General features: G+C 43.6%; 1 protein-coding gene and 1 long non-coding RNA gene across 9 annotated transcripts in view; one reads left to right on the top strand and one right to left on the bottom strand.

Moving 5' to 3' along the window:
* COL7A1 (collagen type VII alpha 1 chain) overlaps nt 1-25948 on the top strand; it is a 169726-nt gene that overhangs the window by 26009 nt on the left and 117769 nt on the right. For 7 of the 8 annotated variants that reach the window (XR_004537416.1, XM_033926742.1, XM_033926744.1 and 4 more), the window contains exons 10-22: nt 1280-1429; nt 8379-8498; nt 9393-9539; nt 15997-16113; nt 16235-16384; nt 18490-18615; nt 19330-19476; nt 22569-22694; nt 23140-23283; nt 23633-23758; nt 24628-24771; nt 25087-25212; nt 25455-25601. Coding sequence is in view for 7 of the 8 variants with exons in the window: in XM_033926742.1 (XP_033782633.1) it covers nt 1280-1429; nt 8379-8498; nt 9393-9539; nt 15997-16113; nt 16235-16384; nt 18490-18615; nt 19330-19476; nt 22569-22694; nt 23140-23283; nt 23633-23758; nt 24628-24771; nt 25087-25212; nt 25455-25601 (1770 nt within the window). In the remaining variant the exon portion in view is untranslated. Of the gene's footprint in view, nt 1-1279; nt 1430-8378; nt 8499-9392; nt 9540-15996; nt 16114-16234; nt 16385-18489; nt 18616-19329; nt 19477-22568; nt 22695-23139; nt 23284-23632; nt 23759-24627; nt 24772-25086; nt 25213-25454; nt 25602-25948 lie in introns of those variants that run through there. The other variant, XM_033926746.1, reaches the window with a different exon arrangement.
* The window catches only part of LOC117351455, a 107365-nt gene continuing 83406 nt past the window's right edge, over nt 1990-25948 (bottom strand). The window contains exon 3 of the long non-coding RNA XR_004537417.1: nt 1990-2961. This is a non-coding gene — a long non-coding RNA (uncharacterized LOC117351455). The remainder of the gene's footprint in view (nt 2962-25948) is intronic.

Below are 25948 nucleotides of genomic sequence, written 5' to 3'. Positions count from 1 at the left end.
ACCTAAAAAGCAGATGCAAATGTTCCTCATGTACTTGGTCACCAGAGCTGATCTGAACCAGTGGTTTAGGTCCGGTTGGGTCTGAACAGGCCAAGGCCCCACCTGTAAGTTCATCTCCTTTAGTGTGGCTGACGGGGATCGCCAAGACTTGCCAGCCGAAGACATCCTCCTCGCCCAAAAGAATTGGAATGCTGGGTGGCCGCCGGCATTGTCCCAGAGCTGCTGCTGCCGCCACAGGCCACCCCTTCCTCCCTTGTGTGCATGCTTAGTTTTCACACTTGTGCACGAGGAGGCTGGTGGCAGCGGTTCTAGGATAGTGCTGGTGACCGCTAACATGTAAACTCTTTTGGTGGGGAGGAGGTCTTCAGCTGGGGGGGGGTTTGGAATCCCTGCCAGCATAGGCATGCTATTTTTTTTTTTTTTTTTAAAGGGGGGTGGCGTGGAAAGAAGAAGAGGAGCAGATGTTAAATTTGGGTTTGCTTTTGGGAGGGGTAAAGCTGAAATTTTTGACCCACCCACTTTGGCCCCCCCCCCTGACCCACCCTAAATCATCCGCCTGGCTACGCTATTGATTTGAAAGTGATTGTAGGTAGACATTTATTTATTTATTTCTATCAGTCACACATGTAAACCCTGTGGGACAGTCTGGAAATTGCCACCGTGGTGTCCTGGTCCTCTTCGGCTCTGTCTTTCTTCTGCTGATGCTCTGTCTAGTAGTTTTTCAATCTGTTCAGTGTCTGTACATTCACTGTTCCCCACCCTCTGTGAAAGCGTGCCAGACGGTTTGTCAGATTGCAACAAAAGGTGCAGAGCCATCCAGCAGGCATTATTGGCTCATTGAAAGCACTTGATCATCAGACGGCTCTTTATGGGGCTGTCTGAGTCGGAGATGATTTTCATTCCAGCCAGTTGGTAGCCACATCAACCCTGCCAAAACTGGAGCTTTGTATTACTTAATTGGATATTCCTGGCACAGAGTTTCATCATGGAGATGCCACTATCTGGGGCTTTCCTCTCAGCTAACCCCCTAGGGCTTTTCTCTACAGAAAGGATTTGAGATACATGATGAAGCAGACCAAAAGAACAATTTAGTGTAACGTGTTGTCAACCCAGAGCTTCTCTTGTCTATTTTGATTTGCTACGTAGAAAAAAAAAACCAACACATGGTGGTTACGTAGCCCAGTGAGTTTAAGCTTCTTCTTACTGAATAACAACTCTCTCTCTAAGGGAGCCTAAGAGACCGTCTCTCCATTTATTTCCTGTTTCTGGTTGGCTGCAGGCGATGTCCAGGGAGAAGCGAAGACTCTGAGCGCTAGTGCCGTTTCGGACACCCTCCTCAACCTGCTTCCCAACACAGAATATATCATTACAATTCACCCATTGTATCTGCAGCAAATGGGGGCTTCGTCAACCATTACTGGAAGAACACGTAAGCAGCATTTATTTAATATTTATTTGAAAAATTTAGACACTTCCTAGGGACCTAGGCAGTCCATAAAGCACCATGCAATCAACCTGACAAAACACAAAGGTCAAAGTACACGTCAGTGCAATTCCCCCAAGTCCTGCCTCAAATCTTATCAGTCGTCCAATGAAACATTCCGAAAGCATCTGGTTGTAGCAAATCAGATGGTATCATCTGGAGTCAGGTTAGGTTTCACCCAGCGGCGCTGCTACCCAGTCAGGTTTTCATGATTTCCACAATGAATACACATGAGACTTTTGCACGTCCTGTTTCCATTATATGCAAATAGATCTCATGCATACTCATTGTGGGAATCTTAAAAACTGGGTTGCGGCCCTCAAGGACTACGATTGCCCATTCCTGTCCTAAGAAGTAGATTCCGTACTGGACCTCAACAGCTCAGCAAAGCCACGTATGCGTGCGTCGTCATTGTGTTCCATCCGCTCATGTGCAGAGGCCCTCTAGTCACGGCCCAAAGAGACGAGGTTTTCAAAAACCCGGAGAAACTGACAACTTATGAAAACCTGCCCAGACACTTGGACAGTCCTAAGTTTCCAAGTTTTATTTAAAATTTGATATACCGCTTAAAAGTTGTCTAGGCGGTGTACAAAGTCATGAGCAGATAAAATCAAGGGGGGCATAATTGGACAACAACAGACATAAATGACATATTGAAACAAGGGGGATAGAGGGAGAAATACAGTTTGCGATAGGAGAGAGAGACAATAAAGGTCAATACAGTAGGAGGGGGAGATGCTCTTCCTTCTTTCTAAAGTCTGGAGATCACTTATCATAAGCGTCCTTAAAAGGAAGGTCTTTCGATTTATTATAAATTTGTCCAGAGGGCATGTCTGGGTAAATCCAAACATCTGGTAACCCTAAGAATATATAACATAACATAAAAATTGACTTCTAGACCACACGACCTTGCAGATCGGTGCGGTTTACAAAAGATTACATCTACTTCCAACCGAGCAATCGTCATGGAATTTAATTACCCCCAAATCTAGAGAATAAGTAAGTTTTCAAACATTTTCTCAATTCCAGATATGAGAATGACATAAGAGATAGTTGTTTAAATTCTTTGTCCCAGCTGGCAGCCTGACATGAAAGCATACGTTCAGGAAATCTTTTGAACTTGCAACCCTTCACCAATGGGGAAAAACCAAAAACAAGCACGAGCTTGACGTGAATGTTTTTGAACAGCAAAGGAAAATGAATTAATCAGATAAGCTGGAGATTGACCCAAGACTTTATAATAGATATAGTGAAATAGAGCACACATCCCATGAGACTTGCATCTTCTGTCGAGCGGTGGCTGGATGGACTCAAGTGGATCAGGGTGGACCTGGAATCCTTTTCATGCTGGGAGCAGTGTGCAGATGGCTTGCAAACTTCTCCAGCACCCCCGGCTAATACTGGTTTGCTTCTTCTCCTTTCCATACCCTCATAAAAATTGAACACTGCATTTCTTCCCTTTCATTTCTTGTAGCCTCCTGGGAAAAGCAAGAAATTTACCCTTGTGGTCATGTAAATAATTATTAGCACAAAGAAGTTTTTGATGTATCCCTTGCATCTTCCTATAATGTGCATCTGGAAAGATATATTGGATGGTGCTGTCTAATTCGATAAACCATCTGCCCTTTCTCTACTCAAGTATGGGAGTGTTTCTACTAAGGGGAGGAGGAGAGAACATAATCACCTTTTTCCCTTTGAAATCTGATAGTGATGGGGCTAAATTCACTAAGCCCACCGATCATGTCTGCGATTGTGTACTGACCCAATTTTTCTCCGACCCGAGTCACTAACCTCTGTGCCGGTCATCTTCTGATCTGATCTGTGCATGCAAATGAGGGGAAACGACATGCAAAATAGGAAGGTAGCAATTCACTAACCAAAATCATGAACACCAACTGGGTTGGCTGATCAATAAAGAAGCGACTGCTGGGGACTGCCCAGCTCTCTGCCCTGACTCTCCTGCTCGTCCTTCCCCGCACTGCGAGCCCGTGGTTTTAACCCACGGGTTTAAACCAGGTTAAAACCACGGGCTCGCAAAGTAAAAAATTTTAAAAAAAGTTTCCAGCTCTGTAAGCACGCACAGACCATCTACAGGCAAAGAAGATAGTCTACACATGCGTCAGGATTCACTCTGTAGCGATCCACATGGTCGGTGGAGGGCGTGCCTCCGATCGCCCCCATTTGCATGAGGACGCATTGAGAATCATGGATCGCCCACCGATCGGGTAGGATCAGTGGGCTTAGTGAATCTAGGCCATCGTTCTAACCAGAAGCCCATTCAAGCTGGTACAGAAGACAGGACAAAGCTGATGGAACACTGTGGATTAGACAAGAAGACTTTCTTCTCTTCACTTGAAAGAAATTGCTTAATTGGAGAAAACAATGTGAGGGTGAACATGACCTGACCTATGTTATAAAGCAAGGGGGTCTCAACTGAAAAGGCTTTAGTCCTAGCAGTATGGAAGGCAGTGCCTCAGTGTCTGTTGTTAATGCTTCGTAATTATCATTGTGATAGTGCTATTGGTTACACAGTACGTTCGGTTCTGGTCTCCTTATCTCAAAAAAAGATATAGCAGCACTAGAAAAAGTTCAAAGAAGAGCGACCAAGATGGTAAAGGGGATGGAACTCCTCTCGTATAAGGAAAGACTAAAAAGGTTGGGGCTCTTCAGCTTGGAAGAGATGGTTGAGGGGAGATAGGATCGAAGTCTACAAAATCCTGAGTGGAGTAGAACGGGTACAAGTGGATTGATTATTATTATTATTTAATTATTATTATTTTATTTTTTTTACTGCATCAAGATTTATAAAAACTAGGGGACACTTGATGAAATTAGAGTAATACTTTTAAAAGCAATAGGAGGAAATATTTTTTACTCAGAGAACAGTTAAGCTCTGGAACGCATTGCCAGAGGATGTGGTAAGAGTGGTTAATGTAGCTGGTTTAAAAAAAGGTTTGGACAAATTCTTGGAGGAAAATATCCATAAATGGGATGATAACATGGAATGCTGCTACTATTTGGCTTTTTGCCAGGCACTTGTGACTTGGATTGACCTACACAAAGATGGGAAACTGGGCTAGATGGACCTTTGGTCTGATCCAGTAAGGCTATTCTTATGTTCTTATGACTTTGCAACCTTGGGCAAGTGGGAATTGAACCCAGGATTCTCAAAAATGCTAGTGAAATCATAACACTCTCTCCCCATATTTTGGCAAATAAGGGCATAAAAAAAAAAAAAAAGAGGTCATTGCAGAATCCAATGGAAGAGAGCAGAACGAGCCTGGTCTTCAAAACCCACTTTAATAGCAACCAATGGTACAGTACATGTGTAAACCAGTCAAACAATCATAAGAACATCTGGCAAATCATGGACTCAACACCCAACGTGTTTTGGCTAAAGAGCCTGCATCAGGAGTCCTAAAACATATAATATCATAAAACATAAAAATAATAAGTCAAATAATTAACATAAAAGATTACAAATAGTGATAAATAATAAATCTTTAAAAGTCAAAAATAGTCAAGCAAAGTTAAAATTGAAATGACATACATACCCTGATAATAACAAGCCAGTTTTGTGAGGCTATGATAAGGAGTGAAAATGTATTTCTTTCACCTATAGAGAACAGATTCAAATAACAAGCCGCCTCAGAGGACCCAGGAAGATGCCGGGTCCTCCGAGGTCCCGGCTTTATATGCTCCGCCCGACTGTTGCCCCGCATCTCACCTATCAGGAGGCTGCCCCACGGCGGGAAAAACTTTCCCACCGCTAAGCTTCCGCCTGTCCCTCCTACACCCGCCCTCTCCATGGGAGGAAATGCGGGCCCTCCATCCCCGCATTACAGACGTCCATTGAGACAAGGGCTCTCGGGCTCTCCTATGTGTATACCAGTGGTCTGAAACTCGCGGCCCACCAGGTCCTATTTTGAGGCCCTCAGTGTGTTTATCATAATCGCAAAAGTAAAATAAAACAGTTTCTTGATCATCTGACTCTTTAGCTATAAATGACAATATTATGATTAAGACTTAGCCAAACTATAAAGAGTTTTACCTCATGCAAAATTGTCATTTCTGTAATAAGACATTAACTATTTTTTCTGAGTACCTACAAATCCAAAATGTGACCCTGCAAAGGGTTTAAGCTTGAGAGACCACTGGTGTATACAAACATTGTTTTAAAAAACAGTTAAGATTCCTTGTGTGGACTATTTCCTTTTGTTACATGTTTCAATTTTCAGTAAGTTCCCTGTCTGAAACATTGTTTCAAACACAGCTATCTAGCAACAAATATCTTTAGCAGGAGATGTGCTCACTTTAAAACTAGATGTTGCAAGTTTGATTTTATACTTAACAAATGTTTGTGCAAGATTCAAGTCTTTACTTCATGTTAGGCCGTGATAATTCAGGGGGAAGGGGTAAAACGCGGACCTGACGGACCTCGCGGATCTAAAACCACACATCCTTAAAAATCTGAGGTCCGTGTCCGTGCCACTTGTAGTTTCTGTCTCTGACAGACCTCGATGAGATTTTAGCGCTGACGGATCCGTCTCAGCATAGGGAGGGAAAAATATTAGGATCTGTCAGCGCTAAAATCTCATCGAGGTCTGTCAGAGACAGAGACTAGTGCTGGAGCGGCAAAGCAGAAGCCTTCTTATGTATAGGTTTTCGGAAAGACAAAGAGAGCGGGGACATAGGTTTGGGACGTGCATTATGGAAAAGAGGTCTCCAAACGTTGCTGGGTGCTGCCGGGGTTCAGTCTGAGGATCGTAGGCCTGAGGTAGAGCCTCGGCTGCTTTCCTTCCTCTGAATTGCTCGATGTACCCCTCTGCTCTGCCTTTCTTGGAGAAGGAGTCAGTCTCTGACAGACCTCTATGGCATTTTAGCACTGACGGATCTTAATACTTTTCCCTCCCTATGCTGAGACGGATCCGTCAGCGCTAAAATCTCATCGAGGTCTGTCAGAGACAGAAACTACAAGTGGCACGGACACGGACCTCAGATTTTTAAGGACGTGTGGTTTTAGATCCGCGAGGTCCGTCAGGTCTGCGTTTTACCCCTTCCCTAATTCAGGCCCTCAACTCTTGTCATCATTTGGGTACCTTTGAATGCTAGACATTTATTATTTGAAAGGGTTTTTTTTTGACTTAGTAGAAATTTTTCCTCCATATGTGCCTTTCAGCTTCCTGCCAATTTTCTTTCTTGCAGATAGGAGGATCCGCTGGCAGCTGGCTCCACAGTCTGGGCCACCTGCCAGGCCATTTATTTATACCCCCGTTAGGATTTTATACGACAAGTTCCAGGAAGCGCTGGGACAGGCCCAGACTGCTTGGAACAACCCCAAACCAGCCAGCAATGCATGCGGTCCTTCTTAATAGCACTGTATAACCACCATATGGGCCACAAATAAATACTTTTACATCTATAGAAATCATGGGGCCGATACTAAACCTATAATGGTCTGTGTTTTATAAAGTGCTGGCTAATGGAGATAACCCCTCACCCCCACCCCACCACTAGATATTCTTGATTTACTGGCAATAAATATCCGGGAATCAGCACTGACCAGTGTTTCTATCCCGTTTTTCCCAATGAGCTCAGAACGGGTTACAGGTTAAACCTACATAATATAGAGTTAGGTTAGAAATTGCCCTAGTTACAGTGCAAGGTTTATCAATACAAGTTTGCTATTCTATTTGGCTAGCTATCAGGTTAGTGATCTGAATATCGCTGCTGGATTGAAGGCCATTCGCATAAAAACCCAGCACGTATACAAGAATCAAACTCCCTGATTTGATACAGATTTTGAGCCATGAGCGTGTTTCTCTCCGGCAGGTACTGGGGAGCAATGTTCCCTCTAAGGATTGATGAGGTGTGTGCAAAAAAAAAATATGCACGAGCGACAAGTTACATACTCCACAAATTTATGAGCAGGCGCGGAGGACGAGTGCCCGTGAGATTGTGGCCATGAATTATTTAAAAATAATGAATTCTTTAATATTTAAAGTAACTTAATCCTATATAATAAAACGCTAGCCGCGCATGCGCACTCCTATCTGCGTGTTCTGTGAGGTGTAGGTCCGTGGCCGCAGGAGTGCGCATGCGCGAGTCCCCAGCCTTACTGGTATGTTCATGCTGTTCTTCGGCCTGCCCTGCTCCTTGCCTTGCCTTAGTGTATTTTTAAGCTGAAAGACGTGGCAGCGGCTCCTCTCACGATCCCCACCTGCGTCGGAAGTCCGATGCAGTCGGGGGATCTTGAGAGGAGCCGCCGCTGCATCTTTCAACTTAAAATACACTAAGGCGAGCAGGGCAGACCGAAGCTTCGAAAAACATTTCAGGCGACGGTGCGGAGCGGCGGATGGAAAAAAACAAGGCTTCGAGGAGGACGCGCAGGCACGGCGTCGCCTGAGGAGATCATCACAATCCCGCAAACCAGAACTGTCTATTTTTGAAATCTACTGACCTTATGCATTCCACTGACCTCATTTCCCCATACTCAGATCAATCAAGATGTGGTGCCGCGCCAGCGCTTGGCCTGAGCCGCCGCCGCTTCCTCTCACCTCCGCCCGCGCTCGATTTCAGTCACGCCCACTGCGTATTTTAGTGAGCGACATGAGAAAAATGATGAGCGACGCCAATGAAAATAGTGAGCGATCGCTTATGCGCTCAGCTTAGAGGGAACATTGCTGGGGAGACTGTTTGCACATTCCACGAGAGCGACTTGAAATCTGCTGAGCAGCCGTAACAAAAGCAGTACTTCTACCTCTAAAGAGCGAGCTTAAGCACCTCCGAGCCTTAACTCTGCAAGGCAGACCTCAACACCTCCTTCCAGACTCGTTCTCCGCTCATAATATGATAACTGGTTTAATCTCATGTTTGCACATTTCTCTCCAAACAGAGCAACTGGAAGGCGTCCAGCGCTTTATGGCTCACAACATCTCCTCACACGGGATGGTGATGATGTGGTCAGGAGTCAGAGGGGCCACCGGATACCGCATCTCGTGGGAGCTCCTGTCAGGTAACCATCTAGATTATGTCACTCAATGTAATTCAGCAAACGGTTGACTGTCTACATCAGGAAGAGGCTGAACTTTCATTGGAACCGAGATGACCAGCAAATCGCTCTTGCCTCTCTTGATTCCATTCTATTGCACCTCCTATGCACTGTCCCCTCTAAGGCAGAGATTCTCAACCCTCCCGCGGGTGTTTACCTCCTCTGTCGGCTCTCTCCTCCCAGTGACACTTCTCTTCACGAAGCTGCAGCGAGGTTGGCAGCTGACCCGGAAGCCTTCCCTTGCGCGAGCTGCGTGCAGGAACCAGCTGCCATGGCTTCATGAAGATAAGGGAGGAGAGAGCCAGCCAGAGGAGATAAACACCTGCGGGAGACACGGAGGGAACGATGAAGAGGGGCGCATTGGGACATGGAAGGGAGGAAGAAGGGCTGTGTTGGCACAGGAAGGGAGAGGCAGGGTCATGTTGGGACACAGAAGGAAGGGAGGGAGCCCAAACTTCGGACAAAGGATGGAAGGAAGGAAGAAAGGAGGGAGGGAGCATGAACTTGGGAGAGAGGATGGAACAATGGAGAGAGTGATAGAAAGAGATGCTGAGGTGGGGGAGGGAATAGAAAGGGCAAATTGTTGGGCATGGGTGCCTGAGTGAGAGGGAAAGAGAGACAGTGCACATGGAGAAATGAAGAAAGAGGTGAATTGTTGGGAACAGCGAGGGAGAAAGAAATATTGGGCATGGTGGTGGAAGAAGCGTGAAGTACAGAAGCATGGCGGAACGGGGTAGGGCCACACGTCCTCTTTTTTTCAGATGCAAATCTGGTAACCCTACATACATGATACATACATGATAGCACTGATATTGTTGATATTTTAAAACGGTGCGCCCTTATGATATTTCATTTCAGAAGGGCGATTTCAGAAACATGACGTGGAAGCAAACAAGAATGCATTTGCCATCCAGAACCTCCAGCCCAACACAGATTACCGTGTGACGATCGCCCCTCTTTATGGAACAACAGAAGGACCAGCCACCTCGACAACGGTAAAAACAGGTACCTAAGCCTTTTGCTTTATTATGGTTTGGTGGCTTTAAGATCTATATGGTCTGATATTCATCATTTCTACAGGATCGCTGCCTCGTAAGGTGAGGGCATCCTGATTGAAGGCAGCGATAGGCATCCTACTGATATCTAACAGACCAATCGGGACACATGGTTTAAAAAAAATTGATGGGTTAAAGGGCGCCTACAATGTAGGTATTGTTCACGCATGTAGAGATGTCTCGGCATGCCTAAAGATGCCTAAGGCTGGCGTAGGCATGGTTTACACTGGAAGTGACCTTAGGCATGCATAGGCGCAAGTCAGACACCTTAAAAGTAGGCCTGTGAAATGCTGGCCTACATTTAAGTCATCTGTAGAAGAAAATAGATGGAATTCTGGACGCAGTGCCTACCGGTGATTGACACACAGTAGGAGCTGTTTTGCACGCACCTCCCATGGCATTTCCAGAATCAGGCCCAAGGTGCTGAGGGGAGATAGGATTGAAGTCTACAAAATCCTGAGTGGAGTAGAACGGGTACAAGTGGATCAATTTTTCACTCCATCAAAAATTACAAAGCGTAGGGGACACTCGATGAAGTTATAGGGAAATACTTTTAAAACCAATAGGAGGAAATATTTTTTCACTCAGAGAATAGTTAAGCACTGGAACGCATTGCCAGAGGTTGTGGTAAAAGTGGATAGCGTAGTTGGTTTTAAGAAAGGTTTGAACAATTTCCTGGAGGAAAAGTCCATAGTCTGTTATTGAGAAACACACGTGGGAAGCCACTGCTTGCCCTGGATTGGCAGCATGGAACATTGCTACTCTTTGGGGTTCCGGAGTCTTGCTATTCTTTGAGATGCTGGAATGTTGCTACTCTTTGGGGTTCCGGAGTCTTGCTATTCTTTGAGATGCTGGAATGTTGCTACTCTTTGGGGTTCCGGAGTCTTGCTATTCTTTGAGATGCTGGAATGTTGCTACTCTTTGGGTTTTGGCCAGGTACTAGGGACCTAGATTGACCACCGTGAGAACAGGCTATTGGCCTTGATGGACTATTGGCCTGACCCAGTAAGGCTATTCTTATGTTCTTATGTGCATAAGTACTTTTTTGCTTGTAGGTTTTGCACCACAAGTTCTTAAACTGAAACCGTGCGTATATTGTGGCTTTGAAATTTGTGTGGCTATTGGCAGTTGTTTTGGGGTTGTTGTTTTTTTGTGCAGGTACTTTTTCTTGGGGAAAAAGCGGTTCAATTTCAAAGACGCAGCCTATGGGCTTTATTTTTCCTTCTTCAACCTGAAGATGCCCCCCAGGAACACCTCCTTTCAATGAAGCTAAAAGCAGCCTCTATTGTAGAACATCAGTAAAGAGCTGTTGAGCAGAGATGGAGACGCTGATGTCATGTCATTCCTGGCTTCACTCCAAGTGCTGGGGGTGGGGGGGGGGGGCTGTCTAACCCCTTGTGAGAACTTTCACGCCCACATGAAGCGGTGCTGCTTGTGAGGAGAACAATCGTGGTGTCATCGTGGAGAAGGAGAAGAAGAGGCCTCTTTGTAGGAGAGCAAGCGAAGAGGGAGACACCCCAGGAGGGGGGAGAGGCGAGAGAGTGCCCTGGCACTTAGAGCAGATTCTCAGCCCTGAATAACTGCTCCTGGCCCAGTCAGTCTGGTCTAACTGAGCAGGAGCCTCTTCAGTTTGGTTAAACCACACTAAATATCAACCTCCCCCCCATAGTTTTCCTGTGGTACATTTCAAAGCTGAACTATGCATATACTTTCATTTTGAAAATATGGCAAAGCCCCCACACATAAACTGCAGGAAAAAAAGAAAAAGAAATTATAGCTAGTGACATAGGGGAGTTTAAAACAGCTCCAATCCCCATGCATATATTAAAGATAAAGGGCCCTAGACAGAAAAACGATTGCCTCGTTCCTAGTTGGTCACCCTTCTTTGTGTAACACCCTCTTATCTCTCCCTCCCAGATTGGTTTGTCTCACCTTCTCTCATTTACCCTCCCCACTATTACCTCCCTAGGGTTACCAGAGTTTCCCCCCCAGGCCTGCCCAGTTCCGCCCCTAGACATGACACAACGATGTCACACGCAAGCGCATGTGCACATGATGTCACCGCATTGCCTCCGTGCATGTGCGGATGCCCCTTTCCGACGCGATTTTGACGGGAAGCTTTTCAAAACCCGGACGGGCCCCCGGACATGTCCTCAAAAAGGAGGACATGTTCATAGAAATCCAGACGTTCTGTTCCTTTCCACCTCCTTCCCCTCAGTGGCTTTTCTTATCTCTCTCGGATCTTCTTGTGTCCTTTTTCCTCTCTTTTTCAGCTAGACTTCCAGCTTCTACAACTTATCCCCGGCACCTACACAAGCCAGTGGCTCTCACGTATGCTGACCCTGAATCTCCACCTATTTTTCCTTTCCCCCTTTCCATTCTCATCCCTTTCTCTCTCCTTCTCCTTCTATCTCGCCTTTGCATTCTTTCTCTCACACATTTCTCTCCTCTGGCCTCTTCTCCCATGTCTACTTTGGCATCTCCCTGAGACCTTCCTTTCTCTCTCTCTCTCTCTCTCTCCCTCTTTTTCTCTCTCTCTCTCTCTCTGAAAGTAGAGGCTGCTTCCCTCAGAGGCCTTCTACAGTCAGCTGTTAGACTCTAGGATACGTGTATTAAAAAACACCAGAACTGTTTCAGCATTTAATCCAAATTCTGTGACGAGAGAAATATGCCTCACAGAGAAGAGAGTTATGCAAATTCTATTACTTTTTATTCACAAGGCATAATCTTTTGAGCCTTCATTTCCTGCCTTGTCAATACATGTTTTGAGCTTTTTATAGCTTACTTGAATACAGGTACAGAGTGCCTGGCCCGATAATAAAAGAAAGGTTAACTAAACCACCAGGAGACTTCCAGAACCTCGTCAGCACACAACAGCGTAGGCCTCCGAAATCCAGCTCGGTGATTTCCAAAGCCTCTGCTCTTTATCTCAGAGTCAAATCTGTCACTCAATTAACATAAAAACCATTTCAAACTAGCAAAATGGCTTGAAAGATGCACTGTCAGGAAACAGTATAAGAAACCGGTTTGTGGACTAACTTCTGGGGATTTCATTGTCCAATATATTGGCATCCACATGCTCAACAAAAGGGACATACAGTGCAAAGTAATAGACTGAAAACAAACTGGAGAAAATATTTATCCACACAACATGTAATTAAACTCTGGAATTCATTGCCAGAGAATGTGGTGAAATCAGTTAGCTTAGCGGGATTTTTAAAAGGCTTGGTTAATTTACAAAAAGAGAAGTCCATAGGCCATAATTGAGATAAGCAGCATAAAATCTGTTTTACTACGTGGGACCTGGGTTGGCCACTGTTGGAAACAGGATACTGGGCTTGATAGACCTTTGGTCTATCCCAGTATGACAATTCTTATGTGAGCCAAATATAGGACAGTCGGGCCATTGTGACATCACTCATGAGTTTGGCTTTTAGGTATTGGTGGAATAAGGCATTATGACGTCACACTAGGAGCTCTGGAATATTGCTACTCTATGGGTTTCTGCCAGGTATTTGTGATCTAGGTTGGAATCAGGAAGCTGTGCTTGATGGACCTTCATTTTGTCCCAGTATGGCGATTCTTATGTTATGTTCTTACAATGTAGGAGATAATTTTCAAAGGTTCCTCTGATTTTCAAAGGTTGCCCATGGAAGATCACCCTTTAAATGTTGCTCAGGGCAGGGCATGTCTGCTTCATTCTACTTCCAAACACTATACATGCAAACTATATAGCAAATCTCTTTCCCAAATTACCATCTCAATGGCAGTTTTGGAAAGGGAAACACATTGAAAAACAAAAAATAAGGGTGTTTCCTTGTCAACATCTATTTGCAGACCTGTGCATATCAAGTTCTTTTGGGTCTACAAACTTAATGGTGGGGCTGATTCAGTCCTCATACAGGGGCAGGTTGTGGCTGGTTTCATCAGGATCTTTATTTTGCTCATCGCTAAATGGGACAATTAAAATATAAATGGTGTAAAGCTAAATCAGATGAACTTAAACAGCTTTATCAGCCTCAGGGTGCTTATTATCAACAACAGATTCTCAAGAATAAGAGGGCATGACTGAATGACAGGTTCTTGGCATTAGGCTAACAGTCCTCAGAAATTATTTATGTTATTGAAAGAGCTTTGCAGTGTACACTACTCGGATACAAAGCGACAGGAGATTCGACCTTATCAAGGCAGATACTCAAAGAAAACAGAAAAGGCGACCAAGTGGTACTCAATATCTTTATTCTATGAAGACTCGACACCTACGTCATCAATAAGAATGATCACTACAAAAATTTGTCCACAATGTGGAGATTAACCCAGGTGAATGACTCAATCATAATTTTATAAGATTGAACAGTCAACATATACTGTATTGATCAAAGCATTAAGACTCCTGAGGCAGGCCTTCGGGCCGAAACATGTGCGTGTCGAGTCTCCATAGACTAAAGATATTGAATACCACCTGGTCGCCTTCTCTGTTTTCTTTGAGTACACTACTTGGAGCAACAGGATGGCTCTCTGAAGAGTGGTTTTCATAGTTTTTGGAGGTTACGTACATCGCTCCAAGAACCTGAAATGCTCTTCCAGCAACCATAAGAATAGAACTGAACTACCTCACCTGCAGGAAACGACTGAAAGCGTGCCTATTTGATAAATTCCTTTCAGCTCGGTGACTCTGCCCTCTCTTCAATACAATGCAACCAACTTCCACAACATGATATAATTACTATATGAAGTATAGTGAATATAATTACTATATGAAGTAAATAAATCAAATCAAAGTTGTCCTCATAATATGCATGGACAGCATTAAAAAGTCTGGAACTGTAGAGCTGCTCTACGGAGAGGGTGGTAGATGCCTGGATGCCCTCCCGAGGGAAGTGGTGGAGAAGAAAACAGTGATGGAATTCAAAAAAGCATGGGATAAACATAGACGATCTCTAATTAGAAAACGAAGGATGTAAATTAATGAGCTAAGGCCGGTACTGGACAGACTTGCATGGTCTGTGCCCCATATGTGATGATTTGGTGTAAGATTGGGCTGGGGAGGGCATCAATGGGAACTCCACTAACTTGGAACATGAGGATGTTACTGGCCAGACTTTATGGCAGATATCCTGCAAACAGGATGGTTGGATAGACTGGAGTGAGCTTGGATGGCAACTTCAGCATTTGGAACCTAGGACAATACCAGGCGCCTAACTCCATTTTAGGGCCTACATGCAAGACATGTCCATGATACACCCTTAACTACACCCACTTTCTGGTAGGTGCCTATCGAGTTAGGCTTCAACCACCCAATTATTTTCAAATTAAGCCAACTATGAAGTGCTATTTGCTAGTTATTGGTATAAGCTTTGTAAACAATTAAGTTAGGTGCTTGGATCAACTAGGCATCCCAATCTAGATGCCTAACTTAACTGTCTTTTACAGGTCAAAAGGGAAATTACAGTACGAGTGCAGTATCACCAATTAAGAGGTCCTTTTATTAAAGTGCGTTAACTGATTTAGCGTGCCAAGCCATCCATTATAGTCTATGGTTAACGCACCTTACTAAAAAGATCCCTTAATTGTTCAAAAAGGTCTTATTGCAGACTGATCTAAACAAGGCACTGGGGTAGGAGGGTTTAGAGATGAAACCAGATGGTCTTGAGGGACTGCTCTTAAAAAAGGAGAACATATTTTAACAGAAGAATGACATTCATAGGTGGTCTCGTTCCCTGTATATTATATAAAATCAAACAATTTATCAGACAATTTCTCTTAACACACCCTGCATGTCTAACTCTAGGCTTTCGATTAGGAGGTAAAACAGGACTGTCATAAGCAGCTGAGCAACGCTTAATATCCCAAACCCTAACCGTTTCCCACCAAGCAAAGCAAAAAAAAACCTCATAAAAACCAATGCATGATGAAAAAAATCATATGAAATATGAAGCAATTAATAGAAGCATTATAATCCAAAATGAATCCTAGCAATTAATAATATAAAGTCCCAGATGTATCTCACCAATCCAATTAAAAGCCAGTGGTTCTCTAAAGAGCTCGCCCCTAGAGTCCTAATAAGGTGCAGGACACTGATATTTTCAACGCTGAACTGTAATCGTAATAGTAGAACTGGAACTTGCAGGTGCAATATTCAACGTGAAAGTAGACACACTTTCGCTTTGAAAACTGATACAAAGACCCCAGGCAACAAGTATGTGAGGATGTTACAGGAATTTGGGCAGTCTTAAAATTGCCCTCCAGAATTCCACACATCAAAGCAGCATTGCTATTATTATGTTCAATGCACCTGTTTCCATGTGGCAGGACAGGTTCTCCAATGTCATCGTGTTGGGTTCCTGGCGTTTAAGCAAATTTTGCCTTTTAGCTGACATGAAATATATTCTTTGTCTTTTGTCTAGATATAGGAATAATGCAGACCTTGAGTGTCGTCGTCTTAGGTCCCTCATCCATCCGAGTGAATTGGAACATAATTCCCGAAGCGAGGGGCTACAGGCTAGAATGGAGAAGGGCCACAGGTAACCGGGGTCAATGGCCTTAGTGCCGCACGGAGGATTGTCTCTGTCTCCATTCTGAAAATTTCAGCTTAGAGAACTATTGCTAAGTTGAAAAATGAATGTTCTTGCATTTGGCTCACAGGTTCTAAATCGCCTCAGTCTATGTCGTTCCCCACCAACACCAACAACTATGATATCACAGGTCTTCGACCGGGTACTGCGTACCGGATTACACTCTACACCCTTTACGATGGAAGAGAGATAGCTACACCAGCAACAATATCTCAGACAGGTGAATTAATACTGCAACATACATATCTTGCACTATGATGCATGGTTTTCATGTCCCTATCATGATTTTGATGTCCCCTAGTCTTTGTAAATCTCGATGCAGTAAAAAATTGATCTACTTGTACCCGTTCTACTCCACTCAGGATTTTGTAGACTTCAATCCTATCTCCCCTCAGCCGTCTCTTTTCCAAGCTGAAGAGCCCTTACCTCTTTAGTCTTTCCTCATACGAGAGGAATTCCATCCCCTTTATCATCTTGGTCGCTCTTCTTTGAACTTTTTCTAGTGCCGCTATATCTTTTTTGAAATAAAGAGACCAGAACTGAACACAAAAGGGTGTTTATTTTTTCATATCACTTGCACGTGCAAATAAAACAGGATAAAACCACATTTCCAGCACTTTCATGGGTAAGAGACCACTAAGTGCTTTTCTGTAAGACCACACATAAGTGACATAATGCACCACTGCAGGGGAGTTGTTCACATGGGTGGAGTGTGGGAGGCAGTGGCACAACGAGGGACAGAGGCACCCAGCATCCTCCCCAGCATGGGGAAGGGGTATCTCTTAAATGTAGTCTTCACTCCTTGTACCTTCTTTAGTTAGACCGGCTGAGCTTGCCTTCTGACATCACTGCCTGGTCCTGCAAACAGGAAGTGATGTCAGAGAGATGGCTGAGGCTGGTGCAAGCAGCGGAGGGGGGGGGTAAGATTCTGCATACTGACTGTGACAACTAGTAGAGGTACAAGCAGAGAATGCATTTAAGAGACCCCCCCCCTCATGCAGAGGGGGAAGGAGAAATGCTAGCACCCCCATTGAATCAAGGCCCAGGGTGCTACACCCCCTGCTCCCCCCTTACTACACCATTGGTTAGCGGGGCATGAGAGAGGCTGTCACGTAGATGTACAACTAGAAGAATGCTTGGTTCGCTTTTATTACATGGAGCAGTGATTTTGACTTCTAAAGACATTTCTGTTTTCTTTAATCAGGGAGGGAAGTTATCAACATGAACTACTGTTAAGCAGTGCTATTTTACTGTCAACCCCAGTCATCAGTAACCAAGTCTTGTTGCCTAAAATGGGACCCAATAGCATGAATTAGTGGTACAGTAACCCACATTGTTAACTTCCGTGGGCAGCAGAGCTGAGATTGTGATGCCATAATGCCTCAGTCCACCAATAAGAGCCAACCTCATCAGTGATGTCGTAGTGGCTTGCAGCGACTCTGATTTCTGGCATACAACTAAGACTGATTATTTTCTATTAATCCCAGTTATTAGTAACTAGATCTCGTTGTCCAAAACGGAGTCTGTGTTAAAACAGCAGGTAATAGCGATAGCCCACATTGATAACTTCTGTTCATAACCTCCAGCTATCTCTGTACGAATAGTCATACATGTCCTGCAGGTCTTCTCAGTGGCTTTATACTCATATTTGTATATCGATACCATATTTTGACACACACAAAAATCATATTTATCTCTTTTTCTCAATAAAACATTATTATTAGCTTTAACCCTCAGATATCTGCAGCTTGCATTTTGAAATAGAAGATGGCCTCTTAGGCTGAAAATTGACCTGGGAGGATTTCAAATGCAACATTTATTTATTTTTTAAAAAATTTATGAATCGCGTAAATCTAAGCGATTGGACAAAAACATTTTCATCCACAAACAAACATTGTCAAATGCAGTAAATAAATAATAACCACAGAGTTAGAGAGAGGCGTCCACAAACAATTGCGTTTTTAACAATTTCTTGAAAAACGTACGGTCTTTGCATAATCTCATTATACCTGGAATTAAATTCAAGAGATTCTTACCGGCAAGTGAGAAAATAGATATTCTAGATTTTGTTTTAAACTGATGAGCAACATCCCCCTATAAGCCTAAAAACAAACATTCCAGAATAAAACATTTTAGGAACTAACTAGGATGTTTTGCACATATTTATGAGAGAAGTTACTGTTTCACCATTCGTGAAGGGTTTCTAAGCTGACAATGCGCATGATTTCATCAATTTGCATCCTTCCGGATTTCACCCTTAACACATTCACTTCTTGGTTCACTCAATTTCCCATATTACTGATCTGTTCTTTTTTCGTTTTATAGGGTTGGCACCTGTCGGAAGCATCTCCAACCTGCGTGTGATTCACAGTGAGGGCAAGAAAATCCGATTAGGTTGGATCGGCGTGCCAGGGGCTACTGAGTATAAGGTGGTGATTCACAGCTCTGACGGTAAGAATTTTTTTCAAGAGAATGAAAGCCTTGGGAAGGGTAATTGTCAGAGTCTCTAGAGCAGTGGTTCCCAAACTGTGGCTTAGGACCCCAAACAGGGTCATATCATCATTGGGTAGGGGTCACAGAAACATGGCTGCATCTGTCACTTGGGGGCCCCCACTGTGACCTCAGTATGGGCCTGAGTCTGTGAATGTTCACAAGTCCTGCTTTTTCCTTCTGTAAGGGCTTCCTGCCAGAGAATTGAAGGCCTAGTGAAGGGGTTAGAGAGGGTCTAAATCCCAGGCAGAGGAATCAGATTACAGGCTTTATGTAGGGTTACCAGATTTTCAGGAACGAAAATCAGGACCCATGGCCCTGCCCCCAGGCCCGCCACATTCTGCCTGAGTCACGTCCCATTCCAACCCCGCCCCCAACCTGGTCATTTATCAGGAAGGACAAGTGCCGGGTTTTGAAAAGCCGTCTGGACCCCCAGACATGTCCTCGAAAAGGAGCACATGTTTGGGGAAATCCGGACGTCTGGTAACCCTAGTTTTATGGCTAAAGATGGAAATTAGTCTCCTCCCCTCTGGAACTCTCGCAATTAGGGGAAAATATGTATTTTTTATTTAGGGGGAGGGAGCAGAAACCTTAAATGTAGCATTGGTGCAAAATCACTTCTATAAACATACAGTGTAACCGAGGTTTTATGAATTCACTGTTTCTTGAACACAGGTGGATTTGAAAGGGTCAGACGGGTGCCAGGCTCACAGACCACCCTTGAACTTGATGACTTGCAAGAGGAAGTCACCTATAACCTGCGAGTTTCAGCTTTGATTGGAAACAGAGAGGGCAGTGCTGTTCCCCTTCAAGTACGTATAGGTAAGACACCCCAGGTTTATAAGGTACAGCAATTCTAAGACTTCGGTGTAGCTGTCAGCTGCTAGTTTGTCAGTGCTGAATCTTTCCTCAAAAGACTTTGAGGAACAAGATGTAAAACAGTCGTATGGAGGATTTCTCATTGTCAGTCAGCCTCCTTCTTGGTCATGTGCACCACCGGATGTGAACAGCTAAGTGTCCACTCAGGCCTGAAGCAAGGCTCTGAGTGGCCACCTAGGACTGTTGGGGGAGAGGGGTTGGTGATAAGTCATAGGACTCGTTGCCAGAGGATGTGGTTACAGAAGTTGGCATATCTGGGTTTAAAAAAAGGTTTGTCTGCTCCTAAAATAGACACGGGGGAAGCCATTGCTTGCCCTGGATCGGTAGCACAGAATGTTGCTACTATTTGGGGTTCCAGAATCTTGCTATTCTTTGAGATTGTGCTTGGAATCTTGATACTCTTTGGGGTTCTGACAGATACTGTGACCACTGTTGGAAGCAGGATACTGTTCTGACCCAATATGGTTATTCTTAGGTTCTTATTTTTATGTTATAATCATAATCTGCCTTGGATAAGGCAGAATAAGCACTAAATGATAAATATTTATTTTTTCCTTTTGATTTATCCCTACCATCTAGTGCAATTTATAATAACATAAATCATAAAATACTATTTACCTCATTGGACAAAACATTATAGAATCAGTCATATTAAAACACAAGATTCCGCCCTTAAAATAAATAACTAAAGAAACACTTTGGGGAAATGTAGGCTTTATATTACGTATGAAAGCCCAGATAGGAATTTGTTGCTTGCAAGTCATGTGGTCACAGTGAAGACGTAATGGAAGAAAACGCCTGTCCATGGTCACTTTTAAGCACACATCTGAAGGACCATGAACGAGTGAAAGTTAAATCCTGCAAAGAACTTGTGGAATGGGTTGGAGCAGATACAGATGAAATAATCTTGCCAATACTGGAAGACATTTGATTTCAACAAACGCCATGGCCAGGATCTTCAACTCAAGCTCACCAAAGGCCAATGAAGTCCCTTGAATACTGGGCAATACAGTCTCAGAGATTCAAACAGTATTTTAGCTGTCATTTGGTCTGGTTTATCAACAACAAATGACAATAACCTAATCTAGAGAGCAATGTATCACCACTTGCAGATTCCTGAAATTAAGAAATACAGTCAAACCTCGGCTTTGCGGCAAAAAACTCAGCAAACTTTTGTCTCACAAACCGAGCGCCGCCCCGATAAACAAATGCAGGCAGCGCCGCTTCAAGGAGATGTCTCTTCCGTCCGCCAGCCAGCCTTCCGCACATGTTGGAGAACCCCCGAGCCCACGTAGCCGAGTGCCGTCCCACTGCGCATTATGTCTAATAATAATAATCTTATTTTTATATACCGCCATACCTGAAAGTTCTAGGCGGTTCACAACAATCGAGCACAGTACATAAAATGTAAACTATAGAAAGAAATACAAACAATTTAAAATAGGATAAAAAATTAGATTAACGCATAAACAACATTAAGATTCTAGCCTATTAAATAGTTGTGTTTTTATCGACGTTGTGTGTTTTTAACGTCACGCACATGTGGGATGGTGCTCAGCTACGTGGGCTCAGGGGTTCTCCAACGTGGTGTGGAAGGCTGGCTGGCTGGCGGACAGAAGAGGTATCTCCTTGAAGCGGCGCTGCCTGCAGCTGTACAAGGACCCCGATGGTTGTGCGTGGCTGGCCACCTAGAAACTGTAGCACCCGACAGGTGACAGGTACACACCCCTGGGCCACCCCTCGCCACGTCCTCCCAGTTCCTTGGCATCTTTTGGGTCGTGGAACGAATTGTCAGCGTTGCCATTGTTTTCAATGGGGAAATGTGCTTTGATATACGAGTACTTTGGATTACGAGCAGGCTTCTGGAACAAATTATGCTCGTAAACCACTGTAGCTGAATATAGCAAATGGTTGACGCTGCAGTTTCTGGTTTTGATGCTGGGGAATAAGTGAGTTTCATTCATAGTTTGCCTAGACTATGAATTGTTTTGGATTCCAGTCACTGAAACTAAAGTACCAACAGTTTGCATGAAACTGCTCTGTCATGCATTTACTACTACTATGAATTATTTCTATAGCGCTACCAGACGTACACAGCACTGTACAGAGTCACAGAGAAGACAATCCCAGCTTGAAAGAGCTAAAATCTAAACAGACAAGACAGACAAATAAGATGTCATGGATACAATTAAGGGGAACGGTTAATCTGCTGGCTGGGTTGGAGGGCAGAGAGATTGAAAGCTATATCAAAAAGGTGGGTTTTCAGTCTGCTTTTAAACAAGGGGCTTGGCGGACAAACTCGGGTAATTTATTCCAGGCATAGGGGGCAGCTAGATGAAAGGAACAAAGATTGGAACTGGCAGAGGAGGAGAAGGGTACAGCTAAGAGCGGCTTCTCTGGGAGGTTATAAGGAGAGATGTTGAGGGGCAGCAGAATGAACACACTTGTAGGCCAGCAATAGGAGCTTGAGCTGTATGTGAAGGCGGATACTTTGTGCATGTCCTGTTTGTGATTTGAATATTTATAACATTTGTGACATTAAAAAAAAGCCAAAAACATTTTATCAGACTTTGCTTTGTTAGAACATAAGAATAGTCATACTGGGACAGACGGAAAGTCCATCAAGCCCAGTATCCTGTTCCCAACAGTGGTCAACCCAGGTCTCGAGTACCAGACTGAAATGCAAAGAGTAGCAACATTCCAGAGCTGAGATTGTGATGTCATAATGCCTCATTCCACCAATGCCTAAGAGCCAACCTCATCAGTGATGTCACAATAGCTTGATTGGCATTTACTTGGCTCATGTAAGAATATAAGAACATAAGAGTTGCCATACTGGGACAGCTGAAGGTCCATCAAGCCCAGTATCCTGTTTCCAACCCAGGTCCCAAGTACCTAGCTAGATCCCAAGTTGTGTTTAAAAATTCTACTCATAACCAATCACCAACAGCCTCTAATTAAATCAGAACTAATGTCTCATGTTTCCATTCTGGAACTGTAAGCACTTACAATGTTTTTCCTTCCTTTTGTCGTAGAAGAGACATTTGTGCCTGGAGTCACAAACATGCGTGTGATTGACACTGGAGTCAACCATATAAGGATTTCATGGTCTGGAACAGCCAGAGCGACTGGATATAAGATCACATGGCGGCACAGTGATGGTAAGATTTTGGGTATGAGATCACACGGGGGCCCCATTGCTAAATCGTGTTAAGGACTTTGTGCATGTTTTATTGCATGGTAACTGCTAGCACACAACTGCGTTAAGGGGCTTTGTGGTATCTTTGCAGTTAACGCATAGTAAAGTTCATGCTATGGTTTAGTGAAAGGACTCCTAAATTTGCAACTATCTCACTGTAAAGACCCAAGTTAAATCAAAGTGTAAATTTTATTGCGGTTTAGTAAAAAGGCCCTGTGGGTGGCACAGTAATGGTTGGTTTATAAGGACTGGGGAAAACATCACTCACCTAGATGTACTGGCTTATTAGGATTTATTAACAGCCTTTATGAAGAGATTCACTAAAGGTTCGGTGTTCATAGAGGATTAATTATTGACCCACGTGTTATGCATTTTGCTTCATAGTTGTTGGCTTGGTTGATTTGTAGGGCGTGAGTTCTCCAGAGTTGTGCCAGCTGATCAAACTTCATTCAGCATTGATGGCCTGCAAGCAAACTCCGCCTATGGTATCAGGGTCTCAACTCTGATGGGGAACAGAGAGAGCACTCCTACCACCATCTCGGCCAGGACAGGTGAACAAGCCGTCTTGTGATATTCTCATCACACAAAGAATCCAGCAGGGGAAACACAATAGCTTTGTTTTGATCCAAGATAGTACTACTCACCTGATTTTTGAACACCAGAAGTAAAGTCTTCTTTTGGTATGAAAAAAAAAATGATTCTACTGAGCGTACCTTGGTTTGGAGTTAGAAAATCAAATATTTTGTACCAGAACTCCATTTTAATGGAAACTGACTGCCCACTTCTCATGAGTTTTTAATGCTGAAGTAAAGAGAGTTGTCAGATGTAAAGCAGCCTAATGGTATCTTTCCAGGAGAATTGGGTTCTGAAAGCTTAATTCCTTCTCATCGATTCTTTTAGATGATGTTCCTATTGGCAGTGTTACCAACCTACGTGTGATGGAAACAGGTTCTAACCAGATTAAGATCGCGTGGACTGCAGCTGCCAGGGCCACTGGATACAGGATCCTCTGGAGACGTAGTGATGGTAGGTCAGACTCGTCTTTTCTTTTAGCAACTGGACATAGCATAGCAATTGGCAATAGCTGGAAAAGTTGTACAAGATCTCTTTCAGAAATTGAATGGGCGTTTGTTCTCTCTTCTCCTTCTGCCCCTGTTTACTAACTGGTGTATGGTTGGTAAATAAAGACACAGGTGCTGATATTCAAAGCCAACGTGTTCCATGAATTTATCAATCCATTGGACATTTTTATATTTTGATGGATAAAGTTGACACAAGAAGCGTCATACTACTGTGACACATAACTGTGACCTCTGAAGCAGGTACATGCCGAAAAACACAGGCTGTGTCGGGCCCTTTAATACATCTGCTTCCTTGGATCCACGTTGTTGCTCTATCTGTGGCCTACTTCACCATTAGTACTTAGCTATTAATACAAAAATAGGAAAATCTGCCTACTGTTGCAGTAAAAATGGTCTTAGGGCACAGGAAAGATCCACACAAGGACCCTAAGTTTGTAATGGACACAGGCCTCTGCAAAATACTCTGGCATGGTCTGATTGACATTGCCACAGAGCTGGTTCTTCTCGTATTTTCTATATAGTCTACTTAAGGCATTAAACAAGAAAAGAGTGAGGCACCAAGGAAACGGATCCGAGTGCTGTAAAATATGGAAGGTTTATTTAAAATATTGGACATACTCGACCTGGCTGTGTTTTGGCAACTATGCCTGCATCAGAAGTCTTACAACTTTACAAGTGGACCAAAGTTGTGTACAAATTTGCCTCACAACAAATTAAGAGCTCATCTACAAACACAGAGCGTCAATCGCAAGGACCAGATCAATTGAATGATACATTTCTGTTGACTGAAAGAAGAGTCTTTTCTGCCTGTAGGTGCTGAGATCTCCAAGACGGTAACTGGAGACATCACATTTATAGATATTAAGGATCTAGAGGCAGATACAACCTACACTATCCGAGTGTTGCCTCTGGTTGGAAGTAGAGAAGGCAGCCCAGTTTCTGTCAGTGCCAGAACAGGTGGGTTCTCAACAATTTCATATATATATGTCTTAGATGATTATGGTAGTTATTATAGAAGCTCTCTTTGTGTTTTGGATGTCTGAAAACTGGCCTATATGTTGCAGAGGTGGCCTTTGATAGGGGGAGGGGGGGAAGAATTGAATTAGCTGCATAGATTTGTGCTAAAAGCTTACACAAACTGAAGGCAGGCGCACCTATAGTTTCCTTAAGTAATAAAGTAAAATGATTAGCATAGTTATAGGATTGTTTGTTCTTCTCTCTCCTCTTTTAATCTTCCTTCTTGCTCTCTTCATATTTTCCCTGATGGTTTAGATCCTCAGCAAATAGGAACAGTGACAAGGCTCCAGGTACTAGAGTCAAGGAACAACGTCATCAGAGTGACATGGGTTGGAGTTCCAGGAGCTACTGCTTACAGGATTGTGTGGCGCAAGATTGACGGTAAAGTAACCAGCCCCCTAAACTGTAATTTCCCTGTAAATGTCCAGTTTTCTTCTGATGTAATCCTCATTTTTCTACCTATCTTGTAATTTCTCCCCAAGACTCAATTATGTAACCAGCTCCCTAAATTGTAATTTTTCCTGGAAATGTCCAGTTATTTTCTGATGTAATCCGCCTAGAACTGCAAGGTACAGGCGGAATAGAAGTCAGTAATGTAATGATTATTCTTTATATATTTTAAGGTGGACCTGAACATATGAAAGAAGTGCCTGGAAATCGCAATACCTTTGACCTTGTCAACCTGGAAGGAGGCATGAGCTACTCTGTGCAGGTGACAGCTCTGGTAGGAAACCGGGAAGGAGATCCTGTCTCCATCACCATTGCAACACGTAAGTTCTCATTCCTTCCTTCTACACGCTATTGGGGGATGGAGCAGATGAAGGGTGCATGTAGAACAATATGGGGTGCCTGCTAAGGTTTGATGTTGAAGGGGACCATTCAAAATACAGAAAAGGGGTTTTAGCTTTTTGCTTTAAACCAGCAGTTACAAACCAGTCCAACTCTACTAGGAGAGAAAAAGAAACTGTCTTACTAGTAAACTATGCACCTTAGCATCCTTCTAGCTTTCACCATCACCTTTTCAACTGTTTAGCCACCTTAAGATCATCACATATAACCACACCCAAGTCCCGCTCTTCTGTCGTGCACATAAGTTCTTCACCCCCTAAACTGTAGT

The sequence above is a fragment of the Geotrypetes seraphini genome, chromosome 17 (assembly GCF_902459505.1).
Source record: "Geotrypetes seraphini chromosome 17, aGeoSer1.1, whole genome shotgun sequence".
Taxonomy (NCBI): domain Eukaryota; kingdom Metazoa; phylum Chordata; class Amphibia; order Gymnophiona; family Dermophiidae; genus Geotrypetes; species Geotrypetes seraphini.
This window is presented reverse-complemented; position numbering and strand designations above follow the sequence as displayed.